The following is an 18,736-nucleotide window of genomic DNA, read 5'->3' on the forward strand; positions in this document are numbered from 1 at the left end:
TGGGGTCCCCCCCTGCTCTATGCGTATGACCTCCTGTTAAGAGGTTGTTAGGATTACTCCTGATTCCCCCATATGCCTTTGTAGAGGAATTTGCTCACATGAAATTGGTTTCTTGTCTTCCCAGCCCCCAGTGAGCCTTTACTGTGCAAATTCGCCGATGGAGGGCAAAAGAAGCGTCAGAATCAAAGCAAATACACCCAGAACGGGAGGCCTTGGCCCCGGGAAGGAGAAGTGAGTACCAACAGGCAACTTTTGATCAAAAACTTGGCATTTCGGAAAAGGGTGAAAAGTCACACATTCCTATGGTTATCCAAACAGCTTGAAAGGGGCCAATGAGCAGACCTGTGTTACTGCGTTAAAGATGAAATTACTTGATAAGGAATATAGGAGTTCAAAATTGGCCCCGCTTCTGCACACATGAAGTCTTCTCTCTTTAACCAAAATTGAACCTGAAATCACTGAAAGACATATTCACAAATAAGTGATTTGTAATTGTACAAGAATTATAAAATGAAGGTATTTGTAAGAGAATGTTTTCAGTGAACTCCTGTGTGGGTAGATGAATGTGTATTGTTAAGAGGGCAAAGACATGTGATTGCTTTCATCCCACCAATAATATCCGTTTGTGCCTGCATGCAAGTTTGTGCATGTGGCTCTGGGTTCATTATGAGATGTGCTGTCTCTTATTGATGTGTATATCAATGCAAAAGTAGACATTTCCTTTTGGTGAAGAATAAGGAACAGATATTGACACACACATGTTTTACTTTTGACAATAAGAAAAACAAAAGTCGTTTACTTTCCTAATACACATTAGTGGAAAGACCATTTCCTGGCTTCCAGGGCATTTGGGACTGGATTACTTTGACTTGCTTTTTTGGTCAGGCAAGGGCAGCATGTCAATAAGGTCTTTTTGTTCTTTGAGAAAAGAAATGGGGTTGTTTATATGATTTCAATCAATGCCATTTTGTGCCAAGTGCTAATTTTCAATACCAGAGTTTTCTCTCATCCTTTCTATTTAGAGCACCCACTTCATCTGTGTGTGTATCATTTAAGAGGTATTGTACTGATGTGGTATTTTCCACTTTCAGTTCTGAGAGCAGTTGTAAGAAGGAAAGGGAGCTGCAATTGTTCTCAGCAAAACCTTTAGCCATTTTTCAGTTTCTGAGATTGTCTATTTTGAGTATTGCTAAGCAGGTCTGAAGCCTCCTGCTTAAATGTACGGTTATGTGAAAGTGCTATATAATATACAACTCATTATGTTAAGACATGAAAACAATCATCTCTGCGAATCGGAAACTAACTAGAAAAAAAGGTAAGAGTTGAAATATTTCCAAATTTAGAAAAGCAGTTTATATTATGTTCTGATTAAGAAATGGGAGTGATGAACCACGTGTCTTCAGCATGGAACTTTATGCACATGCTAGTAGCCCATGGCCTCCTGAAAATAGCTGATGCCTGATTATACTTATCACACCCCTCCCATACCAAAATTTTACTCTAGAAGGATTCTCTGACCATTAGGAATTGGGTTGGATGTGAACACTACAGGTTAGTTATCATGGAATCACACAGCATATCCAAAATGCCCCAAGAATGAATTACATAACTTAGCAATGATGATGGAAACTTGAGTTCCTGCATTAATACGAAGATATCAAGAGTTTGTGCAACTATTTTACTACTGTACATAAAAATCGAAGGCTTTTGGTTTAGTGAGAGAGAAATACTACAGGTACTGTGGCATGCAATGATAGTGGAGTCAGTTATAAGATTCTGAGCACTGTGTCATTAAGAGTAGCCTTTCCCTTAATTTATATTTATTTCCTTTCATTTTATTTGAAAGGCAAAGAGACAGAGGTCTTCTGCTTTCTAATTTACTATCCAAATCTTAGCAATAACCACGACTGGACATGGCAAAAGTCAGGAGCCTGAAACTCAATTTGTGTCTTCCACAAGAGCAGAAGGGACCCACGTACTTGGCCTATGGTACGTCGCAGGGTGCACACTGACAGGAAGCCAGGATGCTGCTCCATGTATCAATCCTAAACAGTGTTTTTACCACTGCACTGAATATCCACCCACAGACACAGTAATTACAGGTTTGCTTCCATTCTTTGTTTATAAAATAAACAAAATGGTTCCAACTAGAAACCATTCTGCTCAGTGAAATAAGGCAATCCCTAAAAGACAAATGTCATATGTTTCCTGATATAAGGCAGCCTTCATGCAAGATATAAGATCAATAGATATATAGTTAAGCATGTATATATGTCTATTTGTCTAGAGGATCTGTATAATGGAGTCCAGTATACCATGAAGTTGAGATACATTGCAGTAAGCATCTCTACTTTTGAATAAAAGACTTCCAATGAAACTGTTAAATATATTTTAGATATTTTAGAATGCTGGACTTTATACCATTGTCCATACCCTACAATGTCAGTATACACTTAAATAGAAGAGTAATGGACTTGTGACTGTTGTTGAGGGACTAAACTATTGTCACAATAAATGGGAAAACTTTGAGGGAGAGTGGAAGGGGAAATCCCTGAGCCTAAGGGACTGTATCATGAAAAATAAAGATATTAAAAAGAAAAGAGTAGTAGATTTTCCTGTTGAACTATTGGAATCAAGGACAGTAACATAATTATTTGTGACCAATAAAGATATTCAGAAGGAAAATGATTAGGAAAAGAAATATGCCTGAGGAAATCTGCTTATTAAATTTGGTTTGAGAATTAGCCTGTTAGTTTTTACAGCTTAATTTCAGTCTTTTGATGTAGACATACCTAAAATGTTGGATAATTTTGTGAGGTCATAGTCTATGGTTTGCTTCTATTTCTTCTTACATAAAACTTGCTAGAGTAATTCAAAATAGAGCTGCGTGGCTGATGAAGTATGACATAATAAAAATTAATTCCATACAAGCCATTGTAATTAATTTTATGTACAAGTAAACTCTAACAACTGAATTTCATTGACCTAAGACACATGTTTTGCTGCTAAGTTTTCCACAATTGAATATGTATGAAATTGATTTTTCTGATATAAAGAATGACAGCTTACAAGACTATTTGTATTGCTCCTGTTAGTTGCCTGAGTGCCTGACCTGTATTTCTTATGGTCTTTGACTATGTTGATTGTGTGAATGAAAACACTAATCAAAGCAAGGACACTTGGTCAGATTCTCGGAGAATCTGTCTCCCTTTTAAACCAGCGTCAAGTTTGACACACACGAATTTCCTTGAAATTCATTTCTGAGAGGCATACTGGAGTTGGAAGTTCAACAATATAAGGAGAAAGCCAATCACTGATATCAAGTAGTGGAAGAAAGTAGGTATCTGTTGCAGAACACAAAGCAAGGACCTGGTAGCAATTGTATCATTCCAGGACTCCCTAAGGAGTTAGGGCTAAAGTTTCTATAGACTGAAAGTGGGGCTAAGAGATATGTGATCATGTCCAAGTTCCTGGTCAGTCAGTGAAGTTTGTGATCTTCCTCTTTTGATCCGTGAATTTATTAGTGAATTTATGATGTCCAAGTGGATTCCAGTTGGTTTAGGGGTTACATGAACACAGCAGTCTTCTTTGTTCCAAAAATAATGCATCTACAGTGATGCCCCCAAAGCCACAGATGTCGTTCGTATCTCAAGTAGTAATAATAACAGCTGATCAAAAAGCAAATATCAAGATTAACTGGATAATCAACTCAAAATCTAGTAGATGGCAACATGGTGACTCAGTAAAGATGACTGTAAACTAAACAGCACATGTGTTCATTCATTCAGCCCCTACCATCACTACAAGGGCACATGCAAACACACACTGTAATTTTCAGTATACACACACACACGTATGTATATATACACAAGCACAATACATATAAACATTACTCAGTTATAGTATAGTTGAGGTAATCTAAAAATGGATGAATTTGCACTATGATTATGAAAATTACTCAAATTTTGACATTGTTACCTGTAGTTAACCATAATTATGACTAGCCTTATGGGTTTCCCTAAGAAATTTCAAGCATAAATAAATGCTGTATTTCAGATTTTCTAATATAGGGCTTTGTCCACCAAATGTTTAGTGGAATTTTATTCTTTAAAAGTGACAACAACATGATAAAACACTAATTACTGATACAATATTGCTAACAATCAACAGTCAAGTTCCTAGGAATAATTTATAGGTTATCTAGAAGAGAGAAAAAAGCAAAAAAATATTTTTAATGTGTCCTTAGAATACATATTAAAAGTTTGGAATTCCTTAATTGATCCTAATTAAATATCAAGTTTTAGTTGAGGCATGATTTATAATTTTTGAAAATATTTTAAAACACACTTTTCCGGGCACAGTACATGTATTGAACAGTTGCATGAAAGTGTTAATAGGAAAAATTTTTTGAAGGGATATAATATACTGACATGATATATTTTACACCTAAGCGAGCAGTTTTCATTAAGGCACTCAAAAAATCCACTAGTAATCAGCTGAAATTTATGTTCTATTATAGTCAACTTAAACTATTCTTAGATTCTGTAGGTTACAACCTCTTACAGTCCAGAGAATATGCTGTCCTCTGTCAAACGTAAAGCTATCTTGTTTACAGTGTTAGGAGAAAATGTTCTCATATTCTGCGAAGTTGTGTGACTCTTACCTTTTCAGAGCTACTAATAAAAATCATTATCCATGCCAGAAAGTGAATAAGGACCTGTGAAGGTCAAGTGGATGGAATTTCTTTCAGTACAGGCAAAACTGACAAACTTGATTCCAAACACCCAGCCTTCTGCCCATTGCGCCTCGAGGCAGCAAGAATAACTACTTGTTCTGGCTAAATGAATTTGTAATTGAGACAAAGATGTCTTTTTATATTTCAAAAAAGGTAGATAGTAAACTGACAACCCAGTAAATACATTCTATATTCCAAACCTAGATTAATTTTTCCTAGAGTGCTAGGAAAAAACAGTTTTTATTTTGTTTTAGCTTTTATTTATTTTTTTGGATGAATATAAAAATGCACCATCATCTATTATTATTGTTAAGCATTTCTCCCATTATTGATCAATACTTCATGCTAGGTCCATGAGTTGTAAGGAAAATGAAACGTAAGGAATGACCCCTTGCCCAGCAAGTATGATGGAATATGCATGCAGGGCTGCTGCTTGCTATTCTATATCCTATCTGAGTGATGGTTTGAATTATGGCTGCTCTGCTTCATATCCAGCTCCCTGCCTACGCTTCTGGCAAAGCAGCCGATAATGGCCCAAGTACACGGTCCCCTGCCATTCACATGAGAGATCAGGATGGAGTTCTTATTTTTTGGCTTGGTTCTAGTCAATTAGGTCTCATTGTCTATTGCACAGGAAGTCTTATGGAGTCAGAAGTGGCTGTTTTACACAAAAGGAGATGGAAAACAGAGAAGAATATACTTTGGTTATTATAGAAATCAGGTCATTGACTGTAAGTATTTCTGTATGCATACATTATTAAAACAAAACCAAAATCATACTTGTAACAAAAGCATAAACAGTAGTCAGAAGAACACATGTTCCCATGTCACTCATTGCTAAGTATTAGTTGTTTTTGGTTTGTTCACCAAGGTGTCTAACTCAGAAATTGATTAATGTGATTTCACATGCCAGAGAAGCTGCCCAGACTTGAGAAGCCCCATATTGGCGGTTGGCCAGCAGAGGTTTCTGTTTGCTTGAGTACTGATGGCATGCAGAGAAAATTTTTTTTTCTGAAGCAACTTGGGTTTTCAAGTGTGAACCTTAAATAACCCTAAGACCTTTTAAGTACCCGTTAAGAATCATAATTCTTTCTGAATCTGATGGAATAAAGGGTGTCACCATTTAGAATGTGCCTGAAATTGTGTGCTGCTGTCCCCATAATTGTATGGGGACTCTAAATTAGGTTAAAGGGCCAAACTATATAATGTTTTTAAATAATGTTTTTATTTGTGTTACGGAGTTGTAAAGACACAGAGACATACCATACACACACACACACACACAGAGAGAGAGAGAGAGAGAGAGAGAGAGAGAATCTTCTAACCACTGCTTTATTCCCAAGATGATCACAATGGCCAGCATTGGGCCACATCAAAGGCAAGAGCCAAGAACGTCTTCTAGTTCTGCCCCATGGCAGAGGCTCTATCGTTGGGCCATCTTCATCTGCTTGTCTTGCCATTACCAGCTGAGCAGGGAACTGGATTCAAACTGGACCAGCCAGTACCCGTGTACAATGCTAGTGGTTCAAGCAGTGGCTTTACACGCAGAATCAGTCCCAAACTCAACAAAACTCAACAGATGGCAAATCTTGAACTTCTGGGCTGAGTGACAACTTTGCTAATGTTTTTCAACTCATTCAATTTTCTCAGAAATAAAATGGAAATGGCTGTAAGTATTTGTTTGGGGACTATATGGATCAAATAAGGTGGAAAGGTCACAGAAATAAATGCCTAGCTAACTAGAATTGCAAAGCAGCAGCTGTCAATGTAACCATCATGCTCACCAACACACTTGGAAGTTTCTCAGTTTGAAATCCAGATTTAGTGTGTGCCTAACCCTAGGATGCTTCAACATACTGGTTTTCAAGTTTATAACATAATTTTATAAACATGTATTATTGTTAAGATACAAGTTGATTTGAAATAAAATATTTCCATCATTATAATCGTCCAGATGCATTTTTTCATTTATGCATAAAGCATTTGAAAAATACTGATACTGGTACATTTTTAACTTTGAGCCACATGATATTTGTGTTTTATATGAGCACATTCCAGACCAGAATGCAACCTTTAGCACTGGGGATCTTGCATACTTAATTTCTCCCTAAAGGACCCGGGGCAGTAGCCTAGTGGCTAAAGTTGTCCCCTTGCAAGTGCAGGGATCCCATATGGGCACTGGTTCATGTCCTGGCGGTCCCAGTTCCCATCCAGCTCCCTGCTTGTGGCATGAGAAAGCAGTCAAGGACAGCCCAAAGCCTTGGGACCCTGTACATGCCTGAGAGACCTGGAAGTAGCTCATGTCTCCTGGCTCTGAATGGCTCCAGCTGTTGCGGCCATTTGTGGAGTGAGTCTTCCTCTCCATATCTCCTCTTCTTTAGATATCTGAGTTTACAACTAAAAAAAAAAAAAAAATCCCCCTAAGGTCATGTGATTCTAAAAGCTAAGAGTTGGCAGAGGAAGGAAGGAGGATTTGATCAGAAAAGATGAGAAGAATAAAATAAAAGAAGGAGAAATAGGAATTCTTGCAAATAAAAATCAAGGAAAATATTGAACTCACATTGAGAAATGATAAATTATGTGGTTAATTTCCTTATGGCAAAAGCACAACTGTCAATGCGCTTATTCTGCAAGTAATTGAATAAATATTAGATATCCAATGGTGTTTAGACAAGCTGGGTATCTATGAAAAGGACTGCTGATCTTCAGGTACTTTCCCTGTCAGCCAAGGCAGTTAACTTTGTCAGAAATACTACATTGTCAGAATTTATAGTGTATTGTGTATAACAAAGGATTGAAAAATAGGAGTTTTCTTGCGTATACTATTCACTCCTTGGTACTAAATGTATATGATTACTAAATGCTCTACATATGAGGAGGAATATTATCAAATCCTTCTGTATATCTTTTAGTGCCCTTACAATCTTGGGATTAAATATCTTTGGTCAAATTTGCTTTAGTTTGAAAAAAAAAAGAAAGAAAGAAAGAAAACCTCATACCATGAAGGGTTTAAAAAAAGGATAAAGGAGTTTCTTATTACTAACAGATTTACAATTGCAGATTTACCTATTCACAACAATTTATCTGTAACTCCAGAATCAATATTGCAGTGTTTTGTTGTCTCCTATAGACCTGCAGAGCAGGGAAAGATTTGAATTCTCTGCCAGTACACTCCCAGCTGGCCTTGAAAGGGTAATCCTTTACCCCTGAGTTTTTTTCTCAGAGTGTGAAGGATTATCCCTTTCACAGTTAACATACAGCTACAATTTTCACTTATTTCACAATTTTTATTAGTGATATTCCCATGCATAGTGACCCTAAAATAACATACTGAAGTGTTCTCTGATGTTCCTAACTAGAAGAAATCTGAGACACATGTTACAGAAAATTATGAATAAGTGGAGATAAGCTTTCAGCCACAATATAATGCTATTGGCCACAACTTCAGTGTTAATTAATGGTATATATTAAGTAGATGTCTTCAGGTGGAAATACAGTCTGTAGATTGACAAGTGGGTGAGGACCTTCCCCCAGAGGCTACCCTGCATTTCCTCAGTGTGGAATCAGTTTACTTTTCATGATTCCACAGTAGAACAAAAGCACTAAGGATAACAAGAATCAACTCTATAGTATTTTATGATTATTGGTATTGAGCAGGATGAAGTCTATTGATTATGCTTATACCCTTTCCATTAATTTAAGAAGCTAATTAACACAGATTTTCCAAGTTACCAGCGAGCCAATCATCATTATTTAATTTCAAATGATAATTAGTAAAGATATCCAAGCATATTAGCAAGCCAATTGCTATTATTTAAGGAGTCATGTTCACCAATCACTAGTTGTTACGGGTTTGAAAACAGTAATTCTTACTGCATTCAACAAACAGCAAAGCTATCTAAGAATTTTAAGGAAGGCCCTGATGACATTCTCTTTAATGTTTATGAGCAATGAATCGGCTTGTAATAATTTCACAAAGACCATAAAACATTTCACCCGGTGTAAATAACTCACACCTTCTTCAGAAAGAATAGTCCTTAACGTAATTCACAGAACTATTTTTTTACTATCATTGTCATCTTCCACTTTACTCAATGACCCATCCACACATAGCAAGGAGACTGGAGAACGTTTACTTCAGGAACTAAAATGGGTCACATTGGTAGGGCAAAAAAAAGTTGATGGTAAAGGGTACACCAATGACTATGGTAGTGATGGTAAATAAACCACAAGCATACTACATAAAATGAGGATACAGGTGTACATGCGTACATATATCTACATAAAATGAGCATATAGGTATGCTCTCAACAGAAAATGATGTGCTTCTTGAAAGCCTTGGGTGGTCACTCGCTGTTACTGACACTACAGTAAAACACATGATTTGAGACAATTTTAACAGTAGGGAGGACAAGATGCTGTTCAACAAAATAGCACCTTTGCCTTCAGCTGAAATTACTCTGAATGCTACAGCCAGCTCATTCGTTGCTTGTAAAGTTGCTATTCAATGTTCTTTTTTAAAATGAACTCTGGGAATTTGAATGTCAGATCCAGGAATAAATAAATTCTGTTGTCTTTGAAGTCATACTGGCTGCAACTTAATTTTGAAACATCAAACCACTAAAAATATTTTGTTTGAGAGACACAAAATTGGGAAATGTTTAAATAATTGTATCCTCTGAGTTTTCTGGCAATAAACTTTGTTATGAGGAAAAGAGAGAGAGAGAGGGAGAGAGAAAGAGAGAGATGGAATTAGAATACTCTCCCAATGAATGACTTGGGACAAAAATAGATTCAGGACAAACTGAAACACAATTCTCATAAAATAATATATCTAAAGAATTATTTGGAAAACAATAGTACCATCTAGACCCAGCATCTCTTTGATGTTTTCCTCTGAATTTTGGAACAATCACTTGTTTAGTTCACCACTAATTCTTTCTGTCCATTATAAGCCTGGACAATTAGTTGCCCTGTTCTTTAATAAGATCTTCAAATAAAATTATGACATAATCTACCAAACTTGTGAGGTTTTACAAAACATCTTTTTGCTTTTGAACTAAAAGGGAGTATTTACATTTGGGGGCATTTCAAACAGTTCTTTGGACAATAGAATTAAAAGGCAAATTTAATTTTGGTCCAAAGACATTTTGAAGTTGATACATTTTTTAACATAATATGCCTTTTCATGAACTTTCTGAAACTCCATTATGTATGATTTTGAACACAGCGATTGATTGCCTTTTGGAAAGTCTACCTGCACTGGAAACTTGGGTTCATTAGCCTGCTCAGCAGATAACATTTTATGCATTTTATGTTTGCCTGTGATAGGGAGTTCAAGGTGAATAAACAGTCTTGCTAATCTAAAAAGAAACCTTCTCAATAATTCACCATGATGACTTTGTTACTCATTAAAATGCGCTATTTCAAAACTCTAGGTCCAATATTTACTAGCGTATGATCGGTAAGAACAAATCTTACAAATCCTGTAATACTGGAAGTAGCATAAATGATGCTGAGCTCCTGTCCTCTGCCTAGCCCATGTTCCTAAGGAGAGGGATGGGACATCTCACCTCTGTGGAACAAGGGTACAAGTTAGGAAATTGGGGGCTTTAAGGATGGGAAGATTATAGCAAGTCATGACAGTGAGAAAGGTTGAAACTTTATCTTCATTATTCTCTTGGCCAAGTTTCCATGGGACAAGACAGATCAATTGTGCATTACATGACTGGGAGATTTCTGGAGTTTGGGAGCACTGTTCTAGCCCCGCCACACTTAGATTTGACCCCAATAATGTTTAAGCCATTAGCAGCATCGAATTACAAAAAGGGATGTTGAATAACTCACATTCTGAAACTTTCCTCCAATTAGTTGGATAGTCTCACACTAGTGGCAAGCTCAACATTTTTTTAGTTTTATGCTACGGAAGCATGTTATAGTGCCATTTAAAAGGTTATTTGTATGTGCTACACCATTGGCCACAATGTATCAGTCATCCTTTAAAGATTAAATAGTAAGTAAAATGCCACTAAAAACAAAGAAAAGGAACTTGGAAAACTGGAGATGCCATCAATTATCATCTGATACCCAATTTCACAGATATTAGAACGAAAAAAGCAGTGCGAAAATGTGTCTTGGAATCCACGAAATATTCCGTTTTTTAGATTGAGATAAAACAAGTCCATCTACACAAAATATGACTGGACAATCCCTCTCATGGTTAGCTGTCAAGGATGGATTTAACTGGTTTTGCTGAGAAATCCAGTCTAGATCTTTTTTGACCAAAAATTTTTGACATGTAACCATGTGCACCATAAAATAGTATTATACTTTCTCTCATTCCTTTGAAACCAACCTTTTTTTTTCTGGACAGCTATGGGTTTTCTCAACCTTCCAGTCTTAATTCTGTTAGCATCTTTTTTTCTGGTCCTTCTCTGTTGCTATATAAGGGAGAAATTCTGTCTTATGGAGATGCCTTAGCAAAAGCCAGGATGGAGGGCTATTGAGATGACATAGTACATATGCAACAACCTTGTAACTCCTGTTGCTGTTCTTTTCCCAAACATAGAGGAGTTAATTTTCTCTGTTCTGTGGCTATTTTTGCTACTTTAAAAAAAAGCGATAAATCTCTTGAATCCTGCATCTTCTTTGCTTTATTCTTAAAAAAGAAATACCTCTTGAAAATGTCAACATGACTTTTAACAGTCCTTTGCTTATTCTAATTCTGGATCGGTCATTCTGAGAAGAAAGGCCTGTAGGTTTTCAACTGCGTCCAGGTTCTCCTAGGATCCGTCCCAAGACAATTTATGCACCCTGGCTTTCTTACTGCATTGGAAAGATCTCTTAGTAATCTCAATAGTCATCTTATTCCCACTCCCAATCATTATGACCAATCAAGGGTTTAAGCATTTTTGTTAATAGTTCCCTTGCCTGAAGCGAAAGATTTTTGTTATTGTTTGTTTTGTTTTTTAATTCACTGCTATAATCAGAATAAAAATACACTGATTTCATTTTCAAATGCAAATTACCTGAAATCTGAAATAAACATTTCGTGCAAGTCGTTTATTACTTTGCTTAACACACATTTAGTGGACATGTGTGATACTTCAAGTGCTAGATTAGGTGGAAGAAATCTCATGATAGATATGAACAAAAACTAGCTGGGACATACACGTGGCAATTCATGGTCGTCATAACTGCCATCCTGAGTGCTCTGAAAAACAAAGTAAAGACAGCAAATAGACCACATGGGGTGGGGAAGGCAGACCAAGGGAGAGACTGTGACCCTGAGACAGGCTGGCGGAATATGATGTCAGTTTTCCCAAAGTCAACATTTTGCAGTTGCTAAAGCCAAGAGGGCATTGCCTGAAGGCTTGTGTAGTGTTAAATCCAAGTTTGGTGAAGGGCAGGAAGTGGGTCTGCAGAGAAGTTTATGGAGATCCGTAGATGCACAGCAATGGGTCATGAAGAGTTGTGGCTTGTCATAATAGGATACTACCAAGAGAAAGGACCACAGTATGCTCAGATGTACCTTTGACAAAAACCACGCCTCCTAACAGATGCTATGGCTGATGGATGAGAAGGAGAGGGTTGAGATAAGACGCACCAGAATGCTATACCAAAAGACATTAGTAAACACCCACATGACAAATGGTAGCTCATAAGAAGGCAGTCACTTTGTATTGAACTTCTTCATTTAACTTGGCAATGTGTTCAAAATTCCAAGCAGAAGCATACATCTTGAAACAGATTTAGAAATCACAATAAGAAAGGGAGGGCGAATCCTGTCCTGAACTCTTATATTTCAAAAGCGATGGGTGCAAGTAATGTCAAAGAAGAAACTGCTCTCTGAAGGTTGGAAAAGAAGGGGGAGAGCATCATATAATGCAAAAGAATCCAATGAAATTTTTAATAAATGTATTTCTTGGCTTTACAGCATCTAAAAAAATTTAGGTGTTGTGTGCCATTTCACAGACTGATTGGCACTTTTGTTTTTCTGGAAATTCACTAGGATTTCTCTTGTTTATCTCAGGGCTGTGTAGATCTCAATGATTTCCTTGTCTGCTTTCCTGTTTGTTCCCCATCTTCTTGGTAAGGAAGGGATGACAGCACAATGTTACAGGAAGCACCCCTTCAGCAGACGAGAGCAGACAACAGCCTCTGCTGGGGAAATAAACTATCCATAGCCCCCTTCCCTTCTGAGCTGATCAGTCACCCCTACTGGACCCCGTCACCCTACCTCCTCCTTGCACAACCCCTCCAAAAACATCTTTTGTGTCTTATTGTGGTCAGAAGTTCATTCTCTCAAATCCCCTTTCAGCAAGTGAACCCCAGGCCTGCACGCAATTTTACTCTCAGTGTGTGTGTGTTATCTTAGGATTAATTCCTTCCATTATAGCAAGGAAAAAAAATTAGCAGTTATAAAATATAGCAGTTAAAAAATTTTTTTTTCATGGACTAGAAGCTTGATTTATTGTCAATTAGAGGCTTGTGATGATACTAAATTTGTATTGGTTTTTCAGAATATTTTGAATATCCACAATTATGGTATCACATAGGAAACTTTTGGTTCCCTGAGCAGGGTGATTTCTTGGATTTTTGAGTTCTTATAAGGATTCTAGCACTAAAAAGACTGTGCCATGAACCCTGGCTTTTGCGTCTTTGTCCTTGTCTTCATCTTTCTGGTTTTAGTAACCTCTGTCCTGCCTCCTGTCTTGTGTGTCAAAGCCCACACATCTCCAAGCATACTTCGGAATCAGGCTTTGATCTGCCTCACTTCTACAAATGATACTCTTTATCTCACTTTGAATTCAATATTTTAAAACAAGTCATGGAGGATATAATTGCGTATACGTTGTGCTAAATGAAAGTGCTTCTCCCCAGTATAAAAATAATCCTTATTCTGTATAACTTTGAAAAGCCAGAAAAAAGAAATGAGGGGACAATTCATTTATAATCATACCATCCAATTCAGTACATTTTATGGAAATCAGTTTTAAGTTTACTTCCCATCAGAGGTTTTTTTTTTTTTTTTAAAAAAACTGCCCTGATTTGAACAGTACAGGATGTACATGTGAATGATTTTATGTGCCAGTTAAAAATTATTTTAAAATTTTTGTTTACCTCTTTCCAATGCTGTTCTTTTTTTGCCAAACTGCTCCTCACTTACCATATCCATTTGCTTTAAATCTTATTCATCATTCAAGACTGTACTCAGCTGTAACTCCTCAACACACCATGCCTGACTGCATGTCCTTGATATCACACCTGGGGCACTCAACGCATGTCGCTGTGTATTATAACATTAACATAAGTGTCTATTTCCAGGCATTGTGGTGAGCAATTTACAAATGTAATCCTCATTTAAATGTAACAACAATGTGATGAGATACCATTTAATACTTGAGGAACCTGAGATTTCAAACAATTTTCTCCTATTTATAGAAAGAAATTAGCTAGAATTTGAGTCCTGGCTTATCTAATTGATACATATGCCCTTTCCATTAACCCATATTACCATCTATTCAGTTATTTTTTTTCATCTTTTGAAATGATGGATGGAGATTGGAAGCTTAATAAAAGAGCAACACTCTGCTGAGAAAGAGATGGAATTCATTGGAATTATTCTGTTCTTTTCTGGAACTTCACAGTCAACTGCAACCTATGAAGAATTCAATCAAGAATTGGGAAAGAAAGTACATGACAAAATCCTGTCTTCATGATAAATTTGGAATAAAAGAAAAAAAACATAGTAGTGACATATCACATTTCCAGAAGCACTCGGCACCCCTGGTTTCTCCCTGAGCTTTGTTTGGAAATAAGTACAGGGAAAAGAAGGAACCGTGAGGTTCATGAGGGAACACGTCCTCTATGTCCCCAAGTTTTCAACAATCTGAGGCACGTAGGCGGCTGAAGGTGTGACCACCTTCCTGAGGCTCTCATGCACTAAAAAGGTGCTTTCTGAATATAAAGCGCCACTTGATTCATTTCACCTCCAGGGTGACATCAGGACTTCAGAGTTCCTCCTGGGGAAGTCTCATCCCAAATGCACAGCTCCATGACTGCCCCCTAGCATCCAAGACTGTGGAGGTTCAGCTTAGCCCTGGGCTGCTCATTGTAGAGGCGCTGGGGGTGGGGGGACACACCTGCAGGTTAGTGGCAGAAGCCCCTTTCGTAGAAAAATCTATACTTTGGATTTCTGTGTATTTTTATACCACTGCTTCTTTTCCTTTCCCCAAGAGGCAAAGAGCAACAGCCTTTCTTTATTAGGAGTTTTACTGTTTTTAATCTCTTCATCGCTTGTCAAATTGCCATGCATATACTTAATATGTGTGTGATCCCAAAGTTTAAAGAAGCCATGGAATTATGATTTAACAAGTGTTTTTCTTTTCAGGGTTCCCCACTAACTTCTGACAGCTATTATAATTTTGCTTCCTAACTCCGTTTCACTTTATGTCTTGCTCCTTTTTGCCAATTGCATACATTTGTAGCTCTACACCTTTATTCTTCATACCAATCTTAGTAATAACTTAAAAGTTGGTATTCTGTGAAATAATCTGCAAAACATGCATTAGGAAGCTTTAAGTTTTTCATTTCAATTAGGAAACAGCCCAGAATAGGCCATGGAAAGTTTCCCACTGGCACACATTCAGCATGGGTCAGGGGCAGACCAGGCTGAATCAGTTCATGTCATCCACTGGCAAATCCGAACACCAGAACAGAGTGTGGGTCGAGCCGGGTTTGGTTGCGACAAAACCAGTACACATTATGGAATGCCAGGGTGAGGTTGCCTGTGCTGGATTTGACTGCAGCACCCAACCAGCACACGTGAAATCCAGGAAGGGAGGGACAGAGCTGGCAGAGGGATTAAGGGGCTGGTCCCCTTGCCAGACAGCTACTCCCACTGGAGAGCATGGGCTGGGATGAGGACAGACCAGACTAAGCAAGGCTGCAACACCTGTGCGCTGCATGTGGACTAGATCAGGGAAAAGCCAGGCTGGGCTGATTATTCCTGTGGGTGCAAGCATAAATTAGAGCGGGTGAGGGATGTTTGGGCTTGGCCGCAGCATCAGCTGGCAGAAGCTGGCACTGGGGACTAATTCTGTCAAGTCAAATCACAGAACCACCTAAAGAGTGCATAAACTGGGACTGAGAGAGACCTGGGAGGGAAAAAGTGTGTTCCCCCTTCCTGGGTCGCTAGTCCCGTGGGAAGGCATGAAAACTAGGATGGGGGCTGGGGTGGCTAGACAGAGAGGCACTCAGCAACATCCGTGAGGGCTGGATGGTTGAGTTGGTTAGATGGAACTAAGCTTTAATACCCATTGACAAGTACAAGAGCCAAATGGGATGGGGGACAGACTGGTCTACTGCTACACATAATGGCAAACCAGGGTAGGGGGTGGGCCTGATGGGGGTTATTGTGGGTTGCCCCGACTAGGCTGCAGCTCCCACTGGTTGATGTAAGGGCCGAGAATGTGCTGGGCAGAACCAGACTGGACTGCAACACCCATTGGTTCCAGTGCAACTCGGGACTGAAAACAGAACCAACCCAGCAATTGCAACCACCAGCTGATCGGGGTGATGGACTGTGCCGGGCCCTGTGCTTGCCAGAACATACAAGAATCTGGTCTGGCAATACCTCAGGGTTTCTTTGGAGATCTCTCCAATCAAACTGCTGGACTCAGAACTCTAACAAAGAAAAGACAGAAGACAGAACAGGTCAATCATTCATCTCAGCTATATGTTGGCAGCGAAATAAGGGGCAAACGGAGACTTTATGATGGACCATATCAATCAGTGGACGACCTCATCGAGTGAAACTGGCAGCAATTCATAACTGGAGAACTATTAAAAACACTTGAGCAAATATCTCAGAGCATGCCCCACATCCAGGACTTGGGGTGGGCGGGAAACCGGGTGGGGCTTCTCCCTCAATATCCCCCTTTACCTCAGATACATGATGGAAACAATATGGACATAATAGTATTACCCACTTCCCTATACCCCCTGAACCTTTTTTTTTAACCGCAATTTACTATGTAAAGATTGTCAACAACAATACAATAAAATAAAAAAAAAAGAAAGAAATTCAATGAGCCCAATAGGAAAATTACCTTTAACCATACCAGATAAAGGAAACACTCAAATATGGAAGCTCATGGTTTCTTTTCTTTAAAATATTGTTTTTCTTTCCTCGGTAAGTCTTTAAAACTCAAGTACTTAAAAAAATTTCTGAAGAAATTACAGGTTCAGATGTCTTGCTCACTCTTCACTCAGTTTCTCTTAAAGTGTACACATTGTCAGTGCCTTATTGTAGAATGGTAGGAAGGCTATCAAATTGGTGTTAGTCTAATTTACCTTTTTTGTTGTTGTTTTGCTGTTTACTTGAGAAGAGAGAGCTCTCTCATTGATTGGTTCTCTCACCAAATGGCTGGAACAAGGAGCCAGAAACCCAGACTAGATACCCTCTGAAGGCAGCAAGAAATGAAATAATTGAGTAATATCTCTGACTCTCTGTATTCATAGAAAGCTGGAATAAGTAATCAGATCTGGACACCAAATCAAATCAGTTCGCTACACATCCACCTTTTAGTCTTAAGAAAAATATAATAAAAATTAAAGTTAAACAAAATCATCTATCCTACAACGACCTTGGAAATTTCATATTTCATTCTTTACCTTTTTGATGTATTTTATACTCACAATAGTTCTGGTAAAAGTGTGGTGTGTTCACATAATCACGGAGAACAAGTGTTCACCTTCGGCGGGAGATGACATTCAAACACCTTGTCATTCTAAACCAAAGGTGCGGTTGAACCGTGGAGTGCAAGCTGCATCTGAACACTTGGGTTGAAACATACACCTGCCTCCACGCGTGTGACCTTGAGCAGGTCACTTGATTGTTGCGAGTTGCAGCATCTTCCTGCATAAAGGGACTTGATAGATGGGGTTGTTGTAAGGATCAGATGTGCCTGAAGCAAAAAGGCAGTTTGTGAAGCAGCAGTTGGGGAGCTCCTCAGAGGTGACCCTCTGCTTAGAAACAGCACAAAACCACTTCCTTCTTAGTCGTGTGTCCTAGAACTTCCACTGCATGTAAATGATCTTCATTTTCCAGCATTTGAGGGACAGACACTGGTCATATCACAGGTTAGCACTCTGTGACCCATAATCCCCCCAGCTCCCAAGACATAAGTTAAAGTGCGGGGTTATTTACATTTTCTTCCGCAAAGGTGAAAGGATTACAAGTGTTTTTAGGCATATTTATTCTTGCTGTGTTTTTTCCATGCTGTCAGGTGTGCGGTAGGTGCTCTTGATAATTCTAGGAAATTGCAGAACTATGAGCTAGAGAATAGTTGACGAGGTATAAATGGACATCATCCAACACGCGCTATTCCTTGCTTTGTCTAGTTATAAACTCTTCACTCGTTCACTTCTGGCTTGTGGTTTGTATGCAATAAAATGCTGGTCTTGGCAAGGCCAGTAAAATCTTAGTCTTGGCAATAAGGGTAGAAAAATATAGAGAGAAAATAAATTTAAGTCATTGAAACTAAAGATAAAGCTCTCTGTGTGTTGAATGTTTGGGGCAAACTAATGAAAATGTTGAGGTTTATTTTCTCCTCTCTCCACCCTGTACACAGGCTGGCATGGCTTTGACCTATGACCCCACAGCTGCCATACAGAATGGGTAAGTAGATCACAATATCTCCATGTTGATTGCTAGAAGATCATTGTGCTCTGAAGAAGCACCAAAGAAACAGGTTAAAATACGTTTTTACACTCTTTGTTTGTTTTTACATTTGAGACAAAACTTTAAACCCCAACGTTCTCACCACTGTATTTTCTCTCTCTCTCTCTCTCTCTCTCTCTCTCTCTCTCTCTCTCTCTCTCTCTCTAAGTGACTCTGGTCTCCCATTCTCACAATGCCTCTGCTTGCATTAAACCCTTTTATTTCTCTATTTCTGGCCTGAGAAAGCATAAAGCCAACTATGTGAAGGAGGAATA

The 18,736-nt window shown here is 38.3% G+C and overlaps 1 protein-coding gene across 9 annotated transcripts in view; it reads left to right on the top strand.

The window, feature by feature from the left end:
- Nucleotides 1-18,736, top strand: part of RBMS3 (RNA binding motif single stranded interacting protein 3) — a 1,058,437-nt gene that overhangs the window by 949,834 nt on the left and 89,867 nt on the right. For all 9 annotated transcript variants that reach the window (XM_058657125.1, XM_058657126.1, XM_058657127.1 and 6 more), the window contains 2 exons: nt 125-231; nt 18,373-18,419. In XM_058657125.1, coding sequence (XP_058513108.1) covers nt 125-231; nt 18,373-18,419 — 154 coding nt within the window. The remainder of the gene's footprint in view (nt 1-124; nt 232-18,372; nt 18,420-18,736) is intronic.

The sequence above is a fragment of the Ochotona princeps genome, chromosome 30, assembly GCF_030435755.1.
Source record: "Ochotona princeps isolate mOchPri1 chromosome 30, mOchPri1.hap1, whole genome shotgun sequence".
In the NCBI taxonomy this organism is placed as follows: Eukaryota; Metazoa; Chordata; class Mammalia; order Lagomorpha; family Ochotonidae; genus Ochotona; species Ochotona princeps.